This window comes from Elephantulus edwardii, unplaced genomic scaffold (assembly GCF_000299155.1).
Source record: "Elephantulus edwardii isolate Elephantulus edwardi_28Jun2011 unplaced genomic scaffold, EleEdw1.0 scaffold00036, whole genome shotgun sequence".
NCBI classification, from domain to species: domain Eukaryota; kingdom Metazoa; phylum Chordata; class Mammalia; order Macroscelidea; family Macroscelididae; genus Elephantulus; species Elephantulus edwardii.
In genome coordinates this window covers 9365985-9383222 of record NW_006399786.1, presented here as the reverse complement: position 1 = coordinate 9383222, position 17238 = coordinate 9365985, and the positions used below count along the sequence as shown (strand labels likewise).

General features: G+C 34.2%; 1 protein-coding gene across 1 annotated transcript in view; it reads right to left on the bottom strand.

Annotated features, from left to right (window-relative positions):
- SUGT1 (SGT1, suppressor of G2 allele of SKP1 (S. cerevisiae)) overlaps positions 1-17238 on the bottom strand; it is a 57370-nt gene that overhangs the window by 16634 nt on the left and 23498 nt on the right. The window contains exons 7-10 of the mRNA XM_006884571.1: positions 17025-17041; positions 14903-14925; positions 13263-13359; positions 11909-12016 (exon numbers count right to left, since the gene is read on the bottom strand). Coding sequence (XP_006884633.1) covers positions 11909-12016; positions 13263-13359; positions 14903-14925; positions 17025-17041 — 245 coding nt within the window. The remainder of the gene's footprint in view (positions 1-11908; positions 12017-13262; positions 13360-14902; positions 14926-17024; positions 17042-17238) is intronic.

Genomic DNA, 17238 nt, shown 5'->3' with positions numbered 1-17238 from the left:
TCTCCAGCTCCATTTCTGTTGATAAGACTCGGCAAATTAAAATCTGGCTATTTAAAATGGGAAGATTAAGACATAAGAAGTAAAGCAGCTAGCTTATGCATTCCCCAAAATACAGATGATAGCAAAGGGAAGGGTTATCCTTTAGATAATGAGAAATAATGGCTAGAAGAGCCAGAGGGTGAGCTGCAGTGTTAGCCTAAAATTGATTTTTTTTTTTAACCATTACCTTAGCTTCCCCTCTGGTCTCCAGCTACCTTAACTGCAGACACATGGTTTTGTAAATCATTAATAGCTATGAGACTAGGCTAAACCAGAGTGTACTTCTCACACTGGTCAACTAGACTTGAGAGAGACTGGAGCAAGACCCTGGTGATGGTGGTGGAGAGACTGTGGCACTGCTGTGGAGAAACTGTGGCAAAGTGTAATCAGAGGAGCCTACGATAAAGGTCACAGTTAAAGGTTTTGCTGTTCTTGCCAGATGAAGGTAGGAAAAGCAGACTGCTGAATTCAAACTGTAGCCTGGACTAATTGAAGAAGTGTGTCTTGGACTTCTGGGCTAAAACCTGGACTTGCACTGAGTGACATAGTCTTTGGCTCTCCTACTCTCCAATTTACTTCCCTGATAAAACACACTCTTGGTACCACAGTCTGAATCAGCAATGAATAAACAAACTTCTTGCTGCTGGTGTAGCTCTAGTGGTACCGTAAGGTTAGGCTACTGGCTCTATCTGCTTTCTATTGTGGGGCAGCAAGAGCTGTGCTATTCTCATTCCCTCTGGTCCTTTCAGAGAGATGACCATGGTCCTGTGCCCCATGTCCTGTTTTCTGTTCCTTTCACATGAGGATGTACTAATAGCATTTAAGAACCTGGGTGGTCCAAAAGGGATTAAGTGCTACTTACTGATGCTACCAAAAGTTCTTACCCAACTAAAGAGCCCTCAGAAAAAAAGCTTGGAGATTTGCTTCCGAAGAGTAAAGCCTTGAAAGCACTGTGCAGTGCACTTCCACTCTACACACATTAGGGCAGCATCAAATCCATAGCAACTAGCTTGGGGTTTTGGGGTTCTTTTTTTAATAAGATCTTATTCTCTAATAAAGGTTTATCCTTACAGTCTATGCATACTCTAAATACATATTGAAAGAGCACTCAATATCTCTCATACTTTCTCAAATAATGTAACTCCATCCCACACACCCCAAGTTTGGCAAAACCGAACATTTTTATTGAAAATATTAAATAGCATAACAATCATTATACACCTTAAGGACATAATTAGTTTTATATTGTCATGTTTTTCAAAAAGATTTTAAAAATTTATTTTTATAAAAATGCAATCAAACTATAGATTTACAAAAAAATTTATTCATAACTAAGTGTGCCAAAGTGGAATAATGCATTACATGTTCTATTGCTAATTTAAAAGCTCAGTGGTCACCACAACAAGATAAAAGTAAATAATCTAAAAGAAAAATGGGCACAGGATATGAACGAACACTTCACCGAAGAAGACATTCAGATGGCTAACAAGCACATGAAGAAATGTTCAAAATCCCTAGCCCCAAGACAGATGCAAATTAAAACAACTATGAGATATCATCTCACCCCAGTCAGAATAGCAAAAATTAACAGAACAGCAAGCAACAAATGCTGGCAAGGTTGTGGAGAAACTGGAACCCTTACTCACTGTTGGTGGGAGTATAAAATGAGGCAACCACTCTGGAAGGCGGTATGGTGCTTTCTCAAAAAGTTGCAAGTAGAGATACCATTTGACCCAGCAATTCCGCTATGGGGAATACACCCCAAAGAGACCATAACTGACATCCAAGCAGATATATTATGCACACCCATGTTTACTGTGGCTTTGTTCACAACAGCAAGGAGTTGGAAACAATCTAAGAGCCCATCAACAAACGAATGGATAGAGAAGCTCTGGTATATTCACACAATAGAATACTACGCTGCATTGAAAAACATGGAACTCATGCACTATTATTCAAAATGGGTGACCCTGGAGGACATTATGCTGAGTGAAGTATCTCAGTCACAAAAGGACAAATATTGCATGGTGCCACTGTTGTAAAACAGGACTGACCTCGGGGTTGGGGAGAGGCTGACAAAGATGGGTTCAATAATGTATACTGCAATGAAACAGATGAGGGAGAAAACTGTTTAAAAGGGATATGTGATTAGGTATTTTTGTCATGACAGGAGTCTAGAGTGAAGGCTACATGGTGGAGTGGACCTGGCGGTTTGTAAAACAATGAAAGAATTTTTCTTTTACTTTTCCAAGAGGGTAGTGTACTAGGGGAGAGGGTTGGAAGGAGAGAAAAGTGAAACAATGAATGAATGGAAATCCAAAGTCTCTGTAAATTTTTACTGAAATTAATAATAAATTAAAATTTTTTTTTAAAAAAAAAAAAGATCAGTGGTTAGATACCACAGCCACCCTTCAGAAGAGAGGCAATCTGCTCTGATTACGATTTACAGCCTCTGAAATCCAATGTAGGGTCACAATAAGTCTGAATCAAATTAAGAGCATTACTTGGTTAATTTTACTTGGCTGATTTACTTATTTACGAGATAAATCATTTAAATTTCACTTCAATTAGCAATTACTGATCATCTTTCTACCATTTGAATTTAACATTTAAAATCTATTACTTTAAAAGGCCTTAAAAATATCAATATAGGAAAAGCCACCAATATTTGTCATCAGTTATGAATTTATGATATGAATGAGCAGTGGTTTTAGGAGCAGAGAGTGGTAACAAAAATAATGGTTTTAAAGGGAGCTCTGGTGGCCTAGTGGCAAGACGCTGCACTGCAATCCCAGAGGTATGCGGTTCAAATCCTCCAGATGCTCTGCTGGAGAAGTACGGGGCAATTTCCTCCTGTACCAGTCAGATCTGATTTGACAGTACACATAAAAATAATACAATAACAATTTAAAAAAAATTAAAAAATAATGATTTTAATTGAAATAAAAGATAATGAAACAAATGTCACTGAGACAGGAAAAAAAAAGTGTTTTCAATGTAATATGCTTGTTTAAATTCTACATTAAAAAAACCAAGTGTTTTATAAAAGTTACTAAAATTCCCCCTGAAATGATCTATAATTACTTTTTATAAAGGAAAAAAAAATCACCACTATTTTCTCACTTACAATATTAAGTGATAGTTCCGATTATTTTTAAGTTGTCATTGCTAAGATCTTTATCAAAAGTAAAAATAAATCCATCACCTGGCAATGACACAGTTACAATTAATGAAAAGGGCTATTAATATTATTCTCAATGTTAAAACGTCACTTATTCTTCTTTTTCAACTAATCTGGAAATGAAGTCCTAGAAAACAAGGTGCAAATCACCCTGATCCTTACTAAATTCAGTCTATATGCTGTTTCAACCCATGCTCTTGAATAATGTGCTTTTTAAACAAACAGAAACGTTCCTTAATGTATTTGAAGACCAACAAACAAAAACCTGCATTTTCATCTATTATAACCTAAAGAACTATCATCAAAAATAGGACACTGTGACTTATTGTAGTCAGTGTTACAAAGCAAAATTTTATAAGACAGAAAATAATGTTTTACAAACTTTCACTCAAGCCACAAATTTTAAAAATCCCCATCAACAAAAATATATGTGTCATATATATGAAAAGATGTAAGTACTAAAAAATATCTAGTTGACTAGAACGAAGTATGGAGGTAGTGTTCCATGGGAGAAGGATGAGCAACTGTGAAATTCACAGCTATAAAAACCCATTGGAGGGTCAGCTATGAGTTAGTTTCTAGTTCATGGCAATGATTTCTTTCTCTCGAGAAATTTTTTTTTCATTTTTTATTTTATTATTTTTGTGTGTGTACTGTCAAATCAGATCTGACTGGTACAGGAGGAGATTGCCCCTCCTTCTCCAGCAGAGCATCTGGTGGATTTGAATCATGTAACCTTGGGATTGCAGTGCAGCTTCTTGCCACTAGGCCACCAGAGCTCCCTTCTATTGAGAATTGTTTAAGGTTTAAATGATGTACTACTGTACTGGGTAAACATACTGCAAAACATCTCTATTTTTAACTGTAAAGAAGTCACTAATGATCAAGGTCCATCTGTTTCAATCTAAGTATTCAAGTTTCAAATGCAAGTCAAAGTTGGGCAGGGAAAAAAAGGACTGAAAAACTACTGATAAGTTCAAATAGTGGAGCTGGCAAAGGATATGCGACCTGTCAGAACAACAAACAAAAAAGGTCTTACAGAAATAACTGTAACATGCCTGAGCAGTGAGGATGAAGAGTATAGCACTCTATCTGACAAATACCCAACAAGTGAACATCATTATAATTAGTTTAAAAACTTGAGCAAATTAAGTAACTCCTCTGGTTTTCTGTTTCATGCCTGCAAAAAAAGAGTAAAAATAATTTCCCATAGGAAGCTCTGGTGGCTTAGTGTTAAGAAATTGCGCTGCTAACCTCAACGTACATGGTTAAAATCCACCAGCTGCTCCATGGGAAAAGATGGGCAGTCTCCTCCCATGTGATTTACTGTCTCTGAAAATCTACTGGAGTAGTTTACACAGTAAAAATCTCACCCAATGACTGTGAGGACTAAATAAGATAGTACACAGCACTGTACCTATCATGTGGTTAAAACTGTAAAAATGATGCCTACTATAAATCTTTCCACAAGTCAAACAATATAAGGTTGGTTCCTTCCCTTTTAATCCCCACCTTCCTTTTAAAAAAATTATTTTGGGGAAGAGGTTGGGCAGGGAGAAAAGTACAACAATGAATTGAAAGGAAACCCATGGACTCTGTAAACTTTCATTAAAATTAGTAAAAAAAAATTTTTAAAAAGTGGATGACAAAAAAGTGATTACATAAAAATGTTCAAAAACTTATTTTTATTTTATATTGGTTTGCATACAATATTTGTATACATTGTGTTTCATTTACATGCATATATATTCATTTATATACATTTTGTTTAACATTCTTTCATTTGCAATGTGTTTCATACAGTCCTTCCCATATAGTTTTATAAAATTAATCACCATTGATCTTTGCTCACTATTACCCCATCTTTTCAGATCCCCAATGGATCTTTCCTAATTCCTTCAGCCCCTCCCTCTATCCACTGGTATCCGTCACTATTGAGCATTCAAGGGTATGAAAACAATATCCATATTTCAAAGTTTAAAAACATATTACAAAAGAGCCAATGAGGTAAAAGTACTGCTTTAGAAGACACATAAATAAAAACAAGAATTTTAAAAGATGGCAAGACTGTTGCATTATACCCACAAGTGACTGAAGCCAGTAACTAACTCAAACAAGCAAACAAAATAATATCCTCACTATTACCACCACTATTGTATCAAAAATAAAAGAAGCCCAACAAAAATTCATGGTCTGGCATCCCCTACTCTGGTATATCACTATGATTATCCCTTATATATTCACAGTAAGAATTTATTACTTAAAATTTGAGAACTTTTAGAATAAACAGAGATTATTTAGTGTTTAAAGATAAACGGTTTTTCTTTTATAGTCATCCATGTTATATATAAGTTTTCACATTTTACGTTGGTAAAATACAGAAAAATTACTTTGCCTAAGAATAGTAGTACTACAAGCACTACTTTTCCCAAGAGCAAATTTACTCCAAAGGATTTTGAGAAGGGAATAAAATTAACCTTTAAAATTAGTTTTTCAGTCTAGCTTTTTCTGTACTAGAATCATAATCTTGTGACAGTGATCAGAGAATGCCGTCATGAAATTAACTAAACAGAACAAATAAAAACCCAACATTTCTTTATAGAGAAAATAGATTAGTAAGCACATATAAAAGCTGGTATCAAAGATACTGAAGTAATATTAATTCTGGCTTACAAGAGCATATTATTAAATATGAACTATTTAGTTAAATGCTATTTCATTAATATAAGAGTTAATTCTTCCTATATTCACTGCAAATTATATAACATTTAAGTAAAACACTGATATGCAATGTTCATTCAACCTTGAAGGCAGGAAAGAAATCCTAATTCTGAAAAGCAAAGAAATAGCTCTTTTAAAAATCATATCAATTATGAAGAATTTTAACAGATTCTCCAAAATGTATGCTTTTATCAATTCACAAATTAAACTGAAAATATTTAAATTCATATGGAAAATTACTTCAGCATTTTTCCCTCTCAGTGCCATCACTAAATAAGCCCAAGAACCCAGGAAAGTTTTCAATATTTTTAACACTGTCTCCCTCTGCTGTATGAAAAAGGTAAGGACTCAGATTTCTCCTACATAATTAGAATAATTATTTCATTATGTTTTCCATAACACACAGTTTTAATAGGATCTAAACCAAACCAAAATACACAGTACTGTGAAAAACTGCTTCCAATCTATAGCACTACTAAAGGATAGCAGGACTGCAAGACCATTTCCAAAGTTGTAAACTTTTATGGAAGTCAATTGCCACATTTTTCTCCCTCAGTGCAGCTCGTAGATCCAACCACCATCTTTCAATTAGGAGTTGAGGACTTACCGTTAACACTGTGCTGTGGAGTCAGGATCTTGAGAACACCCTACTCTTCAATATAGAACTTAGAAAATGTTAAGCAAAGCAGTACTAGTTTTAGCAGTCGGAAGGGAGTTAGGATCAAGAATTCACCATGTAAACTTGGGGAAGGCACTTAAGGCTCAGGAACAGCAGCTTTGTTTCTCATCCATGAAATAGTAACCAACTTCAAAGGACTAGTATCAGAATGTCATTTTTAGATGTATTCATGTAAATTCTTATTGAGAACTATGTATGAATCAACAGGCTAGTCACAACCAGCAAGTCAAAATATAACAATATACTTTCATTAACTGAAATACAAAGTTAGCTGGATATCCTGTATTTTATCTACAAACTAACTGGGGTACATGTAAGTACCTAAGTAAGATACTTCTTTTGCTCACACAACTACAAAAAAGGGAGAAGAAATATACACATAAAGCAATAAGACCAGTAGTTATGGGACATTTAAAAATGGGAAGTCAGAGCACGTGCACACACACACATACACACACAGAGAGACACTGAATACATAGTTAAGGGGAGTAGAGACTAGTTACAAACTATGATTACAAAATTTTTTAAAAATAGAACTTAAATCTGCTTACAGTCACAGATTTATATATTTATAACATACTAATCCTCTCTAAGAATATATAAATTCTTAAATTTTATCACTTCACTCAAACCAGTTTAAATTACTTCAAATTATTTAAATTACTTCAAATGGCAACCTCTTGATAGAGATACATACAAGAAAAACAACATACTAAACTCATTTTTTTGATCCATCTCTCCCAAATTTACCAGTTTAATATGAGATTATCCAAAATGCTTTTTTAAAAAAAAATTTCCAAAAAAAAAAAATTTCCGTGTGTAACGTAAAATCAGATCTGACTGGTACAGGAGGAGATGTCCCTCCTTCTCCAGGAGAGCATCTAGTGGATTAGAACCGTGTACCTCTGGGATTGCAGTGCAGCTTCTTGCCACTAGGCCACCAGAGCTCCATCAAAATGCTTTTATTAAACAAATTAAAGCATGTGGATGAGGCCAAGGAATAAAAATTTCTCAGCCTTCTGTTCGAAATCTCAAATTTATTTTTTTTCTTTACAATATTCGGGGGGTTGTCAGATTCTTTTAATTAGATGCCAAAAATATTACAGCTTCTATACCTTCCACTTCCTATTGCAACCCTCTGCAAGTGTCTGTTCTTTCCACAGACCCAGTTATCATTTTCTAGGAAATTGTCAGCATTGATCCAATCTCCTAATAGGGAAATTCAGATGTCCTTAGAATTAAATTCTACAGTCAGCAGCATTGCTACATTGCAACAGATGTGTCTCAAAGAGGTATGTTGTTATTGTTGCGCATAACTGAGTAGAGACCAACTCAGAGCTGATAGTGAGTTTTCAGAGGCATTTAATCACATAGGAGACTGCTCATCTTTCTCCTATGGAGCAGCTGGTGATTCAAGCAATAGGTCTTTGGACTGACAGTGCAATTTCTTACCACTAAGCCACCAGAGCTCACTCTTGTTATCAGCCATACATCAACTACAAATCATAGCAATCCTATAAGCAGAAGAAAAACTTCCCCTATGTTGCACCACCCTCATTATCTCCAACATTCTCAAGCCCATTGCTTTGTTTAGAGTCTCTTGTCTCTTTCTCTGACTTTTCATGATGTCTTTTTTCCAAGGACTGGTCCCTTCTGACAACATGTTCAAAGTATCTGAAGCAATGTATTTCACCATCCTTGCCTCTAATGAACTTCCTGGTTGCACTTCTGCAAAATGGATTTGTTCTTTTGGTAATCCATGAAATATTCACTAGTCTTCTCCAAATTCACATTTCAAAGGTTTGATTTTTCGTTAATTTTCATTATTCACTGTCCAACTTTCAAATGCATTAAAAGACCTAGACTTGGATCAGCCACACCTTTTTCATTAACCTGACATCCATGCTCTTAAGCATTTTGAGAGGTTCTTGACAAAAGATTTTCCCAATGCAGTACATCTTTGCATTTCTTGACTGCTGCTATCAAGGATGTTGACTGTGGAATCAAGTAAAATGAAATCCACCTGTATCATTCATTCAAATTAACTCATATGTCTTAGACAATCTAACATTTAAAAATTATTTCAAAAGTCAATTAGCAAAAAAAAAAAAAGTCTATTAGCCCATATCCTTTATTTTAGATGCTAAACATTTAGTTATAATCTGTCATTCATTTAAGCTCAAAAGACAGAATGGAAATCTGATTTTTTTTTTCTTTTTCAGTTCAGTATTTTCCCCTACAAATTTTGTCTTGTCTATACCTTTTTTTAAAATTTATTATTAATTTCAATGAAAATTTACAGAGACTTTGAATTTCAATTCATTCATTGTTGTACTTTTCTTCCTTCCCAATCCTCTCCCTAATGCACTATCCTCTTGGAAAAGTGAAAGAAAAATTCTTTCACTGTTTTACGATCCCTCCTCCCAGGTCCACTCCACTATACAACCTTCGCTCTGGACTCCTGTCATGATAAAAATACCTAATAACATATCCCTCTTAAATAATTTTCTCCCTCATCTGTTTCAATGCAGTATACATTTACTAAAACCATCTTTCTCAGTCTCCCCCCAACCCCGAGGTCAGTCCTGTTTTACAACAGTGGCACCATGCAGTATTTGTCCTTTTGTGACTGAGATACTTCATTCAGCATAATGTCTTCCAGGTTCACCCATTTTGAATAATATTTCATGCGTTCCTGTTTTTCAATTCACCGTAGTATTCTATTGTGTGAATGATACCAAAGCTTCTCTATCCATTCGTTTGTTTATGGGCACTTAGGTTGTTTCCAACTCCTTGCTATTGTGAACAAAGCCACAACAAACATGGATGTGCATAACATATCTGCTTGGATGTCAGTTATGGTCTCTTTGGGGTGTATTCCCCATAGTAGAATTGCTGGGTCTAATGGTATCTCTATTTGCAACTTTTTGAGAAAGCACCATACTGCCTTCCAGAGTGGTTGCCTCATTTTACACTCCCACCAACAGTGAATAAGGGTTCCAGTTACTCCACAACCTTGCCAGCATTTGTTGCTTGTTGTTCTGTTAATTTCTGTTATTCTGACTGGGGTGAGATGATATCTCATAGCTGTTTTATCTACACCTTCTGACTGCTCTGAAGGACTTGGCAAAAACTAAAGCCTCAGGAAGTGATGGAATACCAACTGACACATTTCAACAAAGAGATGCTGTCCTGGATGTACCAAGAAATCTGGAGGAAAACTACCTGGCCAACTGTCTGAAAAAGAGTCATATTTATTTCCATTCCAAAAAAGATGATCCACAGAGTGTGGAAATTATCGAACAATTTCACTAATATCACACACTAGCAAAATCCTGCTAAAGATTATCCAGAAATGACTGGCACAGTATATTGACAGAGAACTACCAGAAATACAAGCTTTGTTTAGAAGAGGACATGGCACTAGAGACATTATCGCCAATGCCAGCTGATTCTTGGCAGAAACAAAGAGTACCAGAGGAATGTCTGTGTCTCATTGACTATGCAGAGGCACTTGACTGTTGGATCACAAAAAACTGTTGCGAGCCTTAAGGAGAGAATGGAAAACCCAGAACACTTGATAGTGCTTATGCAAAACCTATACTTGGACCAGGAAGCAGTCCTCAGAATAGAGCAAGGAAACACTGCATGGTTCAAAATCAGGAAAGGAATCAGTCAGGGATGCATCCTGTCTCCATACTTTTTCAATCTATTAAAATTAATAGTTTAGTAAATAAATATGCTGTCAGGGACCTCTCCAGAGTACTGAAAAGAAACAATGTCAGTCTAAAGACTAAGGTGTGCATGATCCAGGCTATGGTCTTTGCAGTTACTTGCTATGTATCAAGAGAGCTAGACAGACAATGACTAGGGATGACAAAAGAAGAATTGATGCATTTGTACTGGAGAACAGTCTTGAACATACCATGAACTTCCAAGAAAACAAATAGATCTGTCCTGGAAAGGGTAAAACCAAGTTACTCCCTGGAAGCTAGGATTTTTGAAGCTCCAACTCATACTTGGGCATGTGGCAAGGAGGGGCATCATGTTCCGAAGGGAGGAGGCACAGTGCAGGAGAGGAAGACCCTGGATGAGATGGACCTATACAGTAACTGGTTCTATGAGAATTTGTGTGCTGGAATCAGTGAGACTGGCTCACTCAGGACAGGATTCAGAGCTGCTGTAATAGGGTTGCTATGAGTTGCAAGAGATTCTATTGCACATAACACCACCACCTTCTGACTGAGATTTAAACTGTCCCTTGAATTATAATTCCACTCTGTATTTTTACCCTTTTTGTTATGATTTCATCATATACACTGTTTTATTCAACCTTGCATTTATAGTTTCATATATTCATACTGTATTTCATACGACCAATCACTACTGATCTATGCCTATTAGCACCTCATCGCCAGTCCCTGCTGAATCTTTCCCACCCCCACATCCACCCACTAAACTCTGCTATCCCGGTGATCCCTACCCTTCCCCTTTTTCTGCTCCCTTCACACCCCCTTCTCCTTCAATGGGCATTCACACTTCTAACTAGTTATACTTCCATTTTTAAAGTAATGGTTTTATGTAGTATTTGTCCTTATGAGACTAAGTTTATTCATCATAATGCTCTCTAGACTATATCTGATTATACTGTATTTTACAAAAATCACTGTTCCTTATTTGAAAAAAAGAATTAAAAGGAATCTGTAAACTATAGGATTATTCAAATGTCAATTTAAAATTATTCATTATTCCACAGTAAAAGAACCTCAAGCAGAACTTAACTAAAAAGATGAGAGGGAAAGGCAGATGGATCTTTCTGGTAGTTTGTCCTGTTAAACTGTATAAACTAGAGTAAGAATAGTATTTACATATGAAAACAAATCAGCTTTGACAAATTCATAAAGATATCATCAAATTTTAAAGGGAAGCGCACTGTTATATCTAAGTACATAAATAACATTTGGCCGAAGTAAATGTTCATATTCCACTGTTCTACTTTTTAGGAGAGAAAATTCTTGTATACTCCTAAGTCATTAACATTGTTAATGAATGTCTGAGTAGTATATATGAAGTCTGTTAAAATGACAAATATTATGTAATATATATTCACCACAATTTAAGGAAAATTTTAAAACATGAAAACAATACAGTTATTGCTCTTATTTAAGAATCTCTTATCTTAAAGGTATATAATTGAAAGAAGCCATTTATTTTTCACCTTATGAAACATACAGGTGTAAATAATATTTTAACACTGAATTAAAAGCAATCATTCCCAAATATCTTACCTTTGTTGAAAGTACTTTAAATGTGCTCTGTTCTGGTATTATGGTATGAAGAAGTCTCAATTTCAAGTTGTAATCCTCTCCAGAAGGAAGTTTCACCAGAGCAGACAACTTAACATAAAATGAGCATCATTATTTTCTAAATTTATATAATGAAATTTAAAATGATTTATAAAATTACAGATTCTCCCCAACTAACTCAAAGTATACTGTTCCTATAAAACAAATCATACCAAATAATTCATGAAACCTAAAATAAAATGTTCAATAATGTTATTTGGTATGATTTGCTGGTAGTTATTTTATGGTCTTAGAATGCTCAAAATTTGTTCCTTATGTAAATGAATGGTAACTGCATGTTCACTTCACACCACTTCCACTTCAGAAACATTTCAGAGGAAAGGAATTTGACAATGACATTTTTTCTGTTCAGAATGCATGCTATCCTACCTTAGCAGCTCACTGTAAAACAAATGATAAACACTTTTTGTTTTCCACTGCTTTTTATAAACAGTCTCAAGAAATTAAAGAAGTCCTCTTTGGAACCCTTTCAGTTAGCAAAAACATGTACCAATCTAAGTCTTTTGTAAAAGCAAAGTGGCAGAAAGTAAACTTTCTGTAATCAGGGGATACACGTAAAGACTTTCAAAACCTTTGCAGCTTGATTTTAAACAATTTACATGGAATATCAAATTTGAGAACCTATCCTGTATCCTGCATATACATTCTCATAATATAACAAAAAAAACCCATGTATTCAAGTGACAATACAGCTTTAATATCTATTATGAGGTGCTCTGTTACTGGTTAACATTATTAGAGGCTAAATTCATTTAACATGGTTAATGAACTACAAGACATGCATCATAAAGCAAAACTAAGCCTTTTTCATAAATTATATCACATAAGTACAAGTAAGCCACACATCTCATTAAAGTCTATCAAACTCTGCTTTCAATTCCGATTCTTTTTTTTTTTTTATTTTTTTTATTTTTGTGTGAGTGTACCGTCAAAACAGATCTGACTGGCACAGGAGGAGATTGTCCCTCCCTTTTCCCGGCAGAGCATCTGGTGGATTCGAACCGTGAGCCTCTGGGATTATAGTTGCAGCTTCTTGCCACTAGGCCACCAGAGCTCCCCCTCAATTCCAATTCTAAACAAAAGACTATAAATAAACCTATACTCAAAACTTAATGAATCAATATTTAAGGTAGTATTTCAGGTTCAATTTAATACTTACATATAATCTCAGGGAGAAATGGCATACAGCTGATAAACTTCAAGCTATACTATAATATTCTTGCATTTAACAGTTTTTAATCTCAACATCTAAAAATGTTTCAAAGACTACACTGACCTCTTTTTCTGAAAATTCCACATTTATATCATTCTTCTGAACATTCTTAATCATAAGTGTAATAATTACTTGAGATTCTGTTTGATACCAGTCATACCTAGTAAAAGAGAAAAATTTTAAAAAATCTTAAAATTGTTGCTCCTTTCATGTTTTGTCAAGATAAAAACTACAATCCAATAAACAAGTGCTCTATTTTAAGAATGAACTAGCAAAGCAGCTGCCAATCCACAGAAGTAATTTAATTTCTATGACCTGTACTATTTTTAAGAGAGCAGTAAGGTGTAAAATGCCTAAACAAATGAGTTCTAATACTTACAAAACTGAGAGTCTTCTCTTTTTACTATTCTATTTACTATTCGATCAAAGAACATTTATTCTAAACAGTTACTGTACATTTTATTTTACTTTTTTTCATCAGACACACATTTATTATATTATATTATATATATATATACACACAAAGAGGAATCTGCCTTTGTTGTTGTTGTTACGTGCCGTCGAGTCGCCTGCGACTCATAGCGACCCTATGTACACATACATTTTATTTTTATACTCTCATTTATACCTAATAGCAAAAGAGATAAACATTTTTATTCCTACTTCCAAAAACAAGTTCAGAAATGTGAAGCAAAGTCCCACAGCCATTCAGTGGAAGTTACTGCACTGGGCATAAAGCAATATCAAAATCTGGATGTAAAGAATTCCAAGTAGAGACAGCAGAAAAAAATGAGTTAAAATTAAATACTGGACCACTGAAATCTTTAAAAATGTAGAGGTGTCTCACTTTCAAATTAGATTTTAAATTCCGTAAGAACAGAGCTATTAATTATCCCGCCATTTTGATGTCTCTGTAGAGAGATTCTTTTATGCCCCAAACATTGTAACTATTATTAGATGACTATAACACTCTTCTCTATTGCTGTCATCAGGTAGACCAATTTGTCTACTACAGAAGAGTATCATCTTGTATTTCCCCAGAACTAAAATGGATAAATTGTTTTAACATTTTCAAGTCATTTTAGATGACTATGTAAAAGAGCACCTTGATCAGAGAAATTAAAGAGTCTCAGTCTCTCTGAATTTCAGTGAAGATACTAAGCTCCCGCTGAGTTGCCTTAGGTTTCCTTCTATTACAATCCTAATAATACAATCTAGATAAATGACTAATAAAACATTAAAAATAACTTCAAATATTTGCTAGATAGGTTGACATTTTCATAGTTACACAGTTAGCAATTTTTACTTTTAACTCATAGAGAATGTTTTTATGAAATGTTACTCAAAATATTAAAAGTTAAAAATTTTGTTACATTTTCTACTAAATCATATGCCTATATTATATCAGTTCACCTGCGAAAGGCTTTCCCACATGGAAACAGTGACTTAAAAGTGAAATCACATGAAACATTCCAGTGAAAAAGTGATTCAAATATAAACCAAGTACAAGTATTAATCAGATAACAGGCCTAGAATTAAGTTTTTTTTAATATGATCGTAACAATGATTGGTAAAAAACTAAATACATAAGAAACAATGGCAAGGTGTAGACTTGCTCAATAGTAAACTACAGAGTTCCTTCCGTTGTCCCTTATTAGATACATTATGTGTGGTTTTATGGGGGGAGAAAAAAAACAACTTACTTGATTTTTGATTGTTGAGCCCGCTGGGATGTACAATGATTTTTTTTTTTAGGAAGTTGGATGAAAAAAGATTTTTACAAGTTAAAACTTAATTGTATATTAAAATACATATTATTAATTTACCCAACAAAGTTACTTTGATATAAAAACTTCCTTTAAAAACAAGGTATCACATCCAAATGGTTCTAAGAAACCTACTCATCATTAAAAAACTAAATACACTGAGCACTTTCTTAATTTTTATTATTTTCCACTTTAAAAGATTTTTCTTCTACAATTCAAAAACATAAAAAATATAAATTCTAAAAGGTTTGACAACAAAAAAGTTACTCATGTAAAATGTCCAGTTTAAAATTCAGTACTACCCAAACTGAGAAACAACATAATATTCCATTTTAAGAATGCAGGACAGTAGAACATTCAGGCTTAACTATAATGTCAAACAATTCTCTGAAAGCAAACAAACATTTCCATGGTGCCTGCCTGATAATGTTCTGCTTTGTTTACAGCCTCTTTACAACAAACACTACATAATTAATGCACATCAAAAAAACAAAACCACCCTTGGTAATCAGTACTATCCCGAACTACAAGCACACCAATTAAGACTATGCTAATCTAAAGAACTCATCCTTTGTTTTAAAACATTATCCCTAAATAAGAAACAGATGGAGTTTAAGACAAGAACTAAGTAAAACTGCTCTAGAGATTTCTAACTCAGAATTAATCTCCACTAACAGATTGAGGAGTACCTGAGCAGCATAAAATGTCAAGCACTTGACTACCAGCCAAAAGGCTGGGAGTTCAAAACCTCAAACAAGTACCTTGGAAGAGTGGCCTGGTGATCTGCTTCTGAAAGGTCAGTCTATACAATGGTTCTAACTTGCACATGAGGTCACCATTAATCTCTATCACTAACTGACAACGACAACAATAATAAAGACTGGGAGACAACAGTGGTCAGTGGTGGAATTCTTATTTTCCATCTGGAAGATTCTATTTTTATTCCCAACCAATACACTTCATGGGCAACCCACTTTTCAGTGGATGCTTTTGCATTGCTAAAAGGCTGAGTAAGTTTATCTAGCTCCTTGTAGACAGAGGCAAACTAGGAAGAAAGGTGCATAGCAATCTTCTTCAAAAACAACATTCAAACCAAACCAGTGAATAAAGCCCTGTGAATTAAAACAATCCAATTCACAAGTGATCATGAAAATGCCACTTGATTGGACTAACAGTGCATCATTCCACTGTGCATGGAGTCTCGAGTAAGGCCCTGAAGCCTTGACTAGACAACAGCTAATAACATCAAGGACTGAAATGTATCTGAAGAGTTCACATTCTTCTAGTACATCCTGACACCAGGACAAAACTAGACTGCATTTAAGAAGTGAGGAAACCAACGTACTAAAGCTGAATAGCTGTGTTTGCTTTACTTGACAGTTTGAATTTTTCCCCCTTTGTATCTAAACGTTGTACAGTTCTCAGGCCTAGTCCGACTTCTAACTTAGGGTCATGGCTAAAAAGCATTAGCATTAACTATGCATTTTATCTGGATACAATCTAAATTGGTTTTACTAAAAATTAATTTCCTTCACTTCCATCATGATTTTCATATTAGAAAAGATTTAAAGATGCTCATTTTCAAAAATACTAAATTAGAAATATTTCCAATTATTAATTAACTTTCTGAGTCAGTATACTATAAATAAATCTACAAATGTTTCCAAAGTAGCAAATGTTTTTAAAAAATGAATTCTAGTGCAGAAAAACTAAATATCATTCTGTTCATACTAACACATTCTAAACCAACTTGAGCTACACACAGAATTCATTAAAACAGTGCAATAATTTCCATGACTATAAAATTCTACTTTATTTCACCAGGAAACAATCCTATTTCAGCTCAACAGAAGATAATCTAAATGGGAATTATTTGATATTTAACAGAGTTCGTTTATTCTGAGTCCTGTCTCAAATACACTAAAAGAAAAAGAAAGAAAAGAAAAAAAAAAAAGAAAGAAAACACTCCAGATGATTTCTTAACTTTTCTGTACTAGAAAATATACTCAACATTTGAAACTTAAACACAAGTAAAAACAATGAAGCAATCTGGACTTACCACTTCAGATTCTGATCCTAATAAAAAGAAAAAAAGAGAACATTTTCACACAGTACTACAGTTAACAGGCAAAACTATATACATTATTTCTATGGTACACAGTGATTAAACAAGGCAATGTTTTGTTTTTTTTTTATCCTGTGCCAACCTAGCCATTTCTTTTTTTTTCTATAATTATATTTTATTAATTTTCATAAACATTTACAGAGATTTT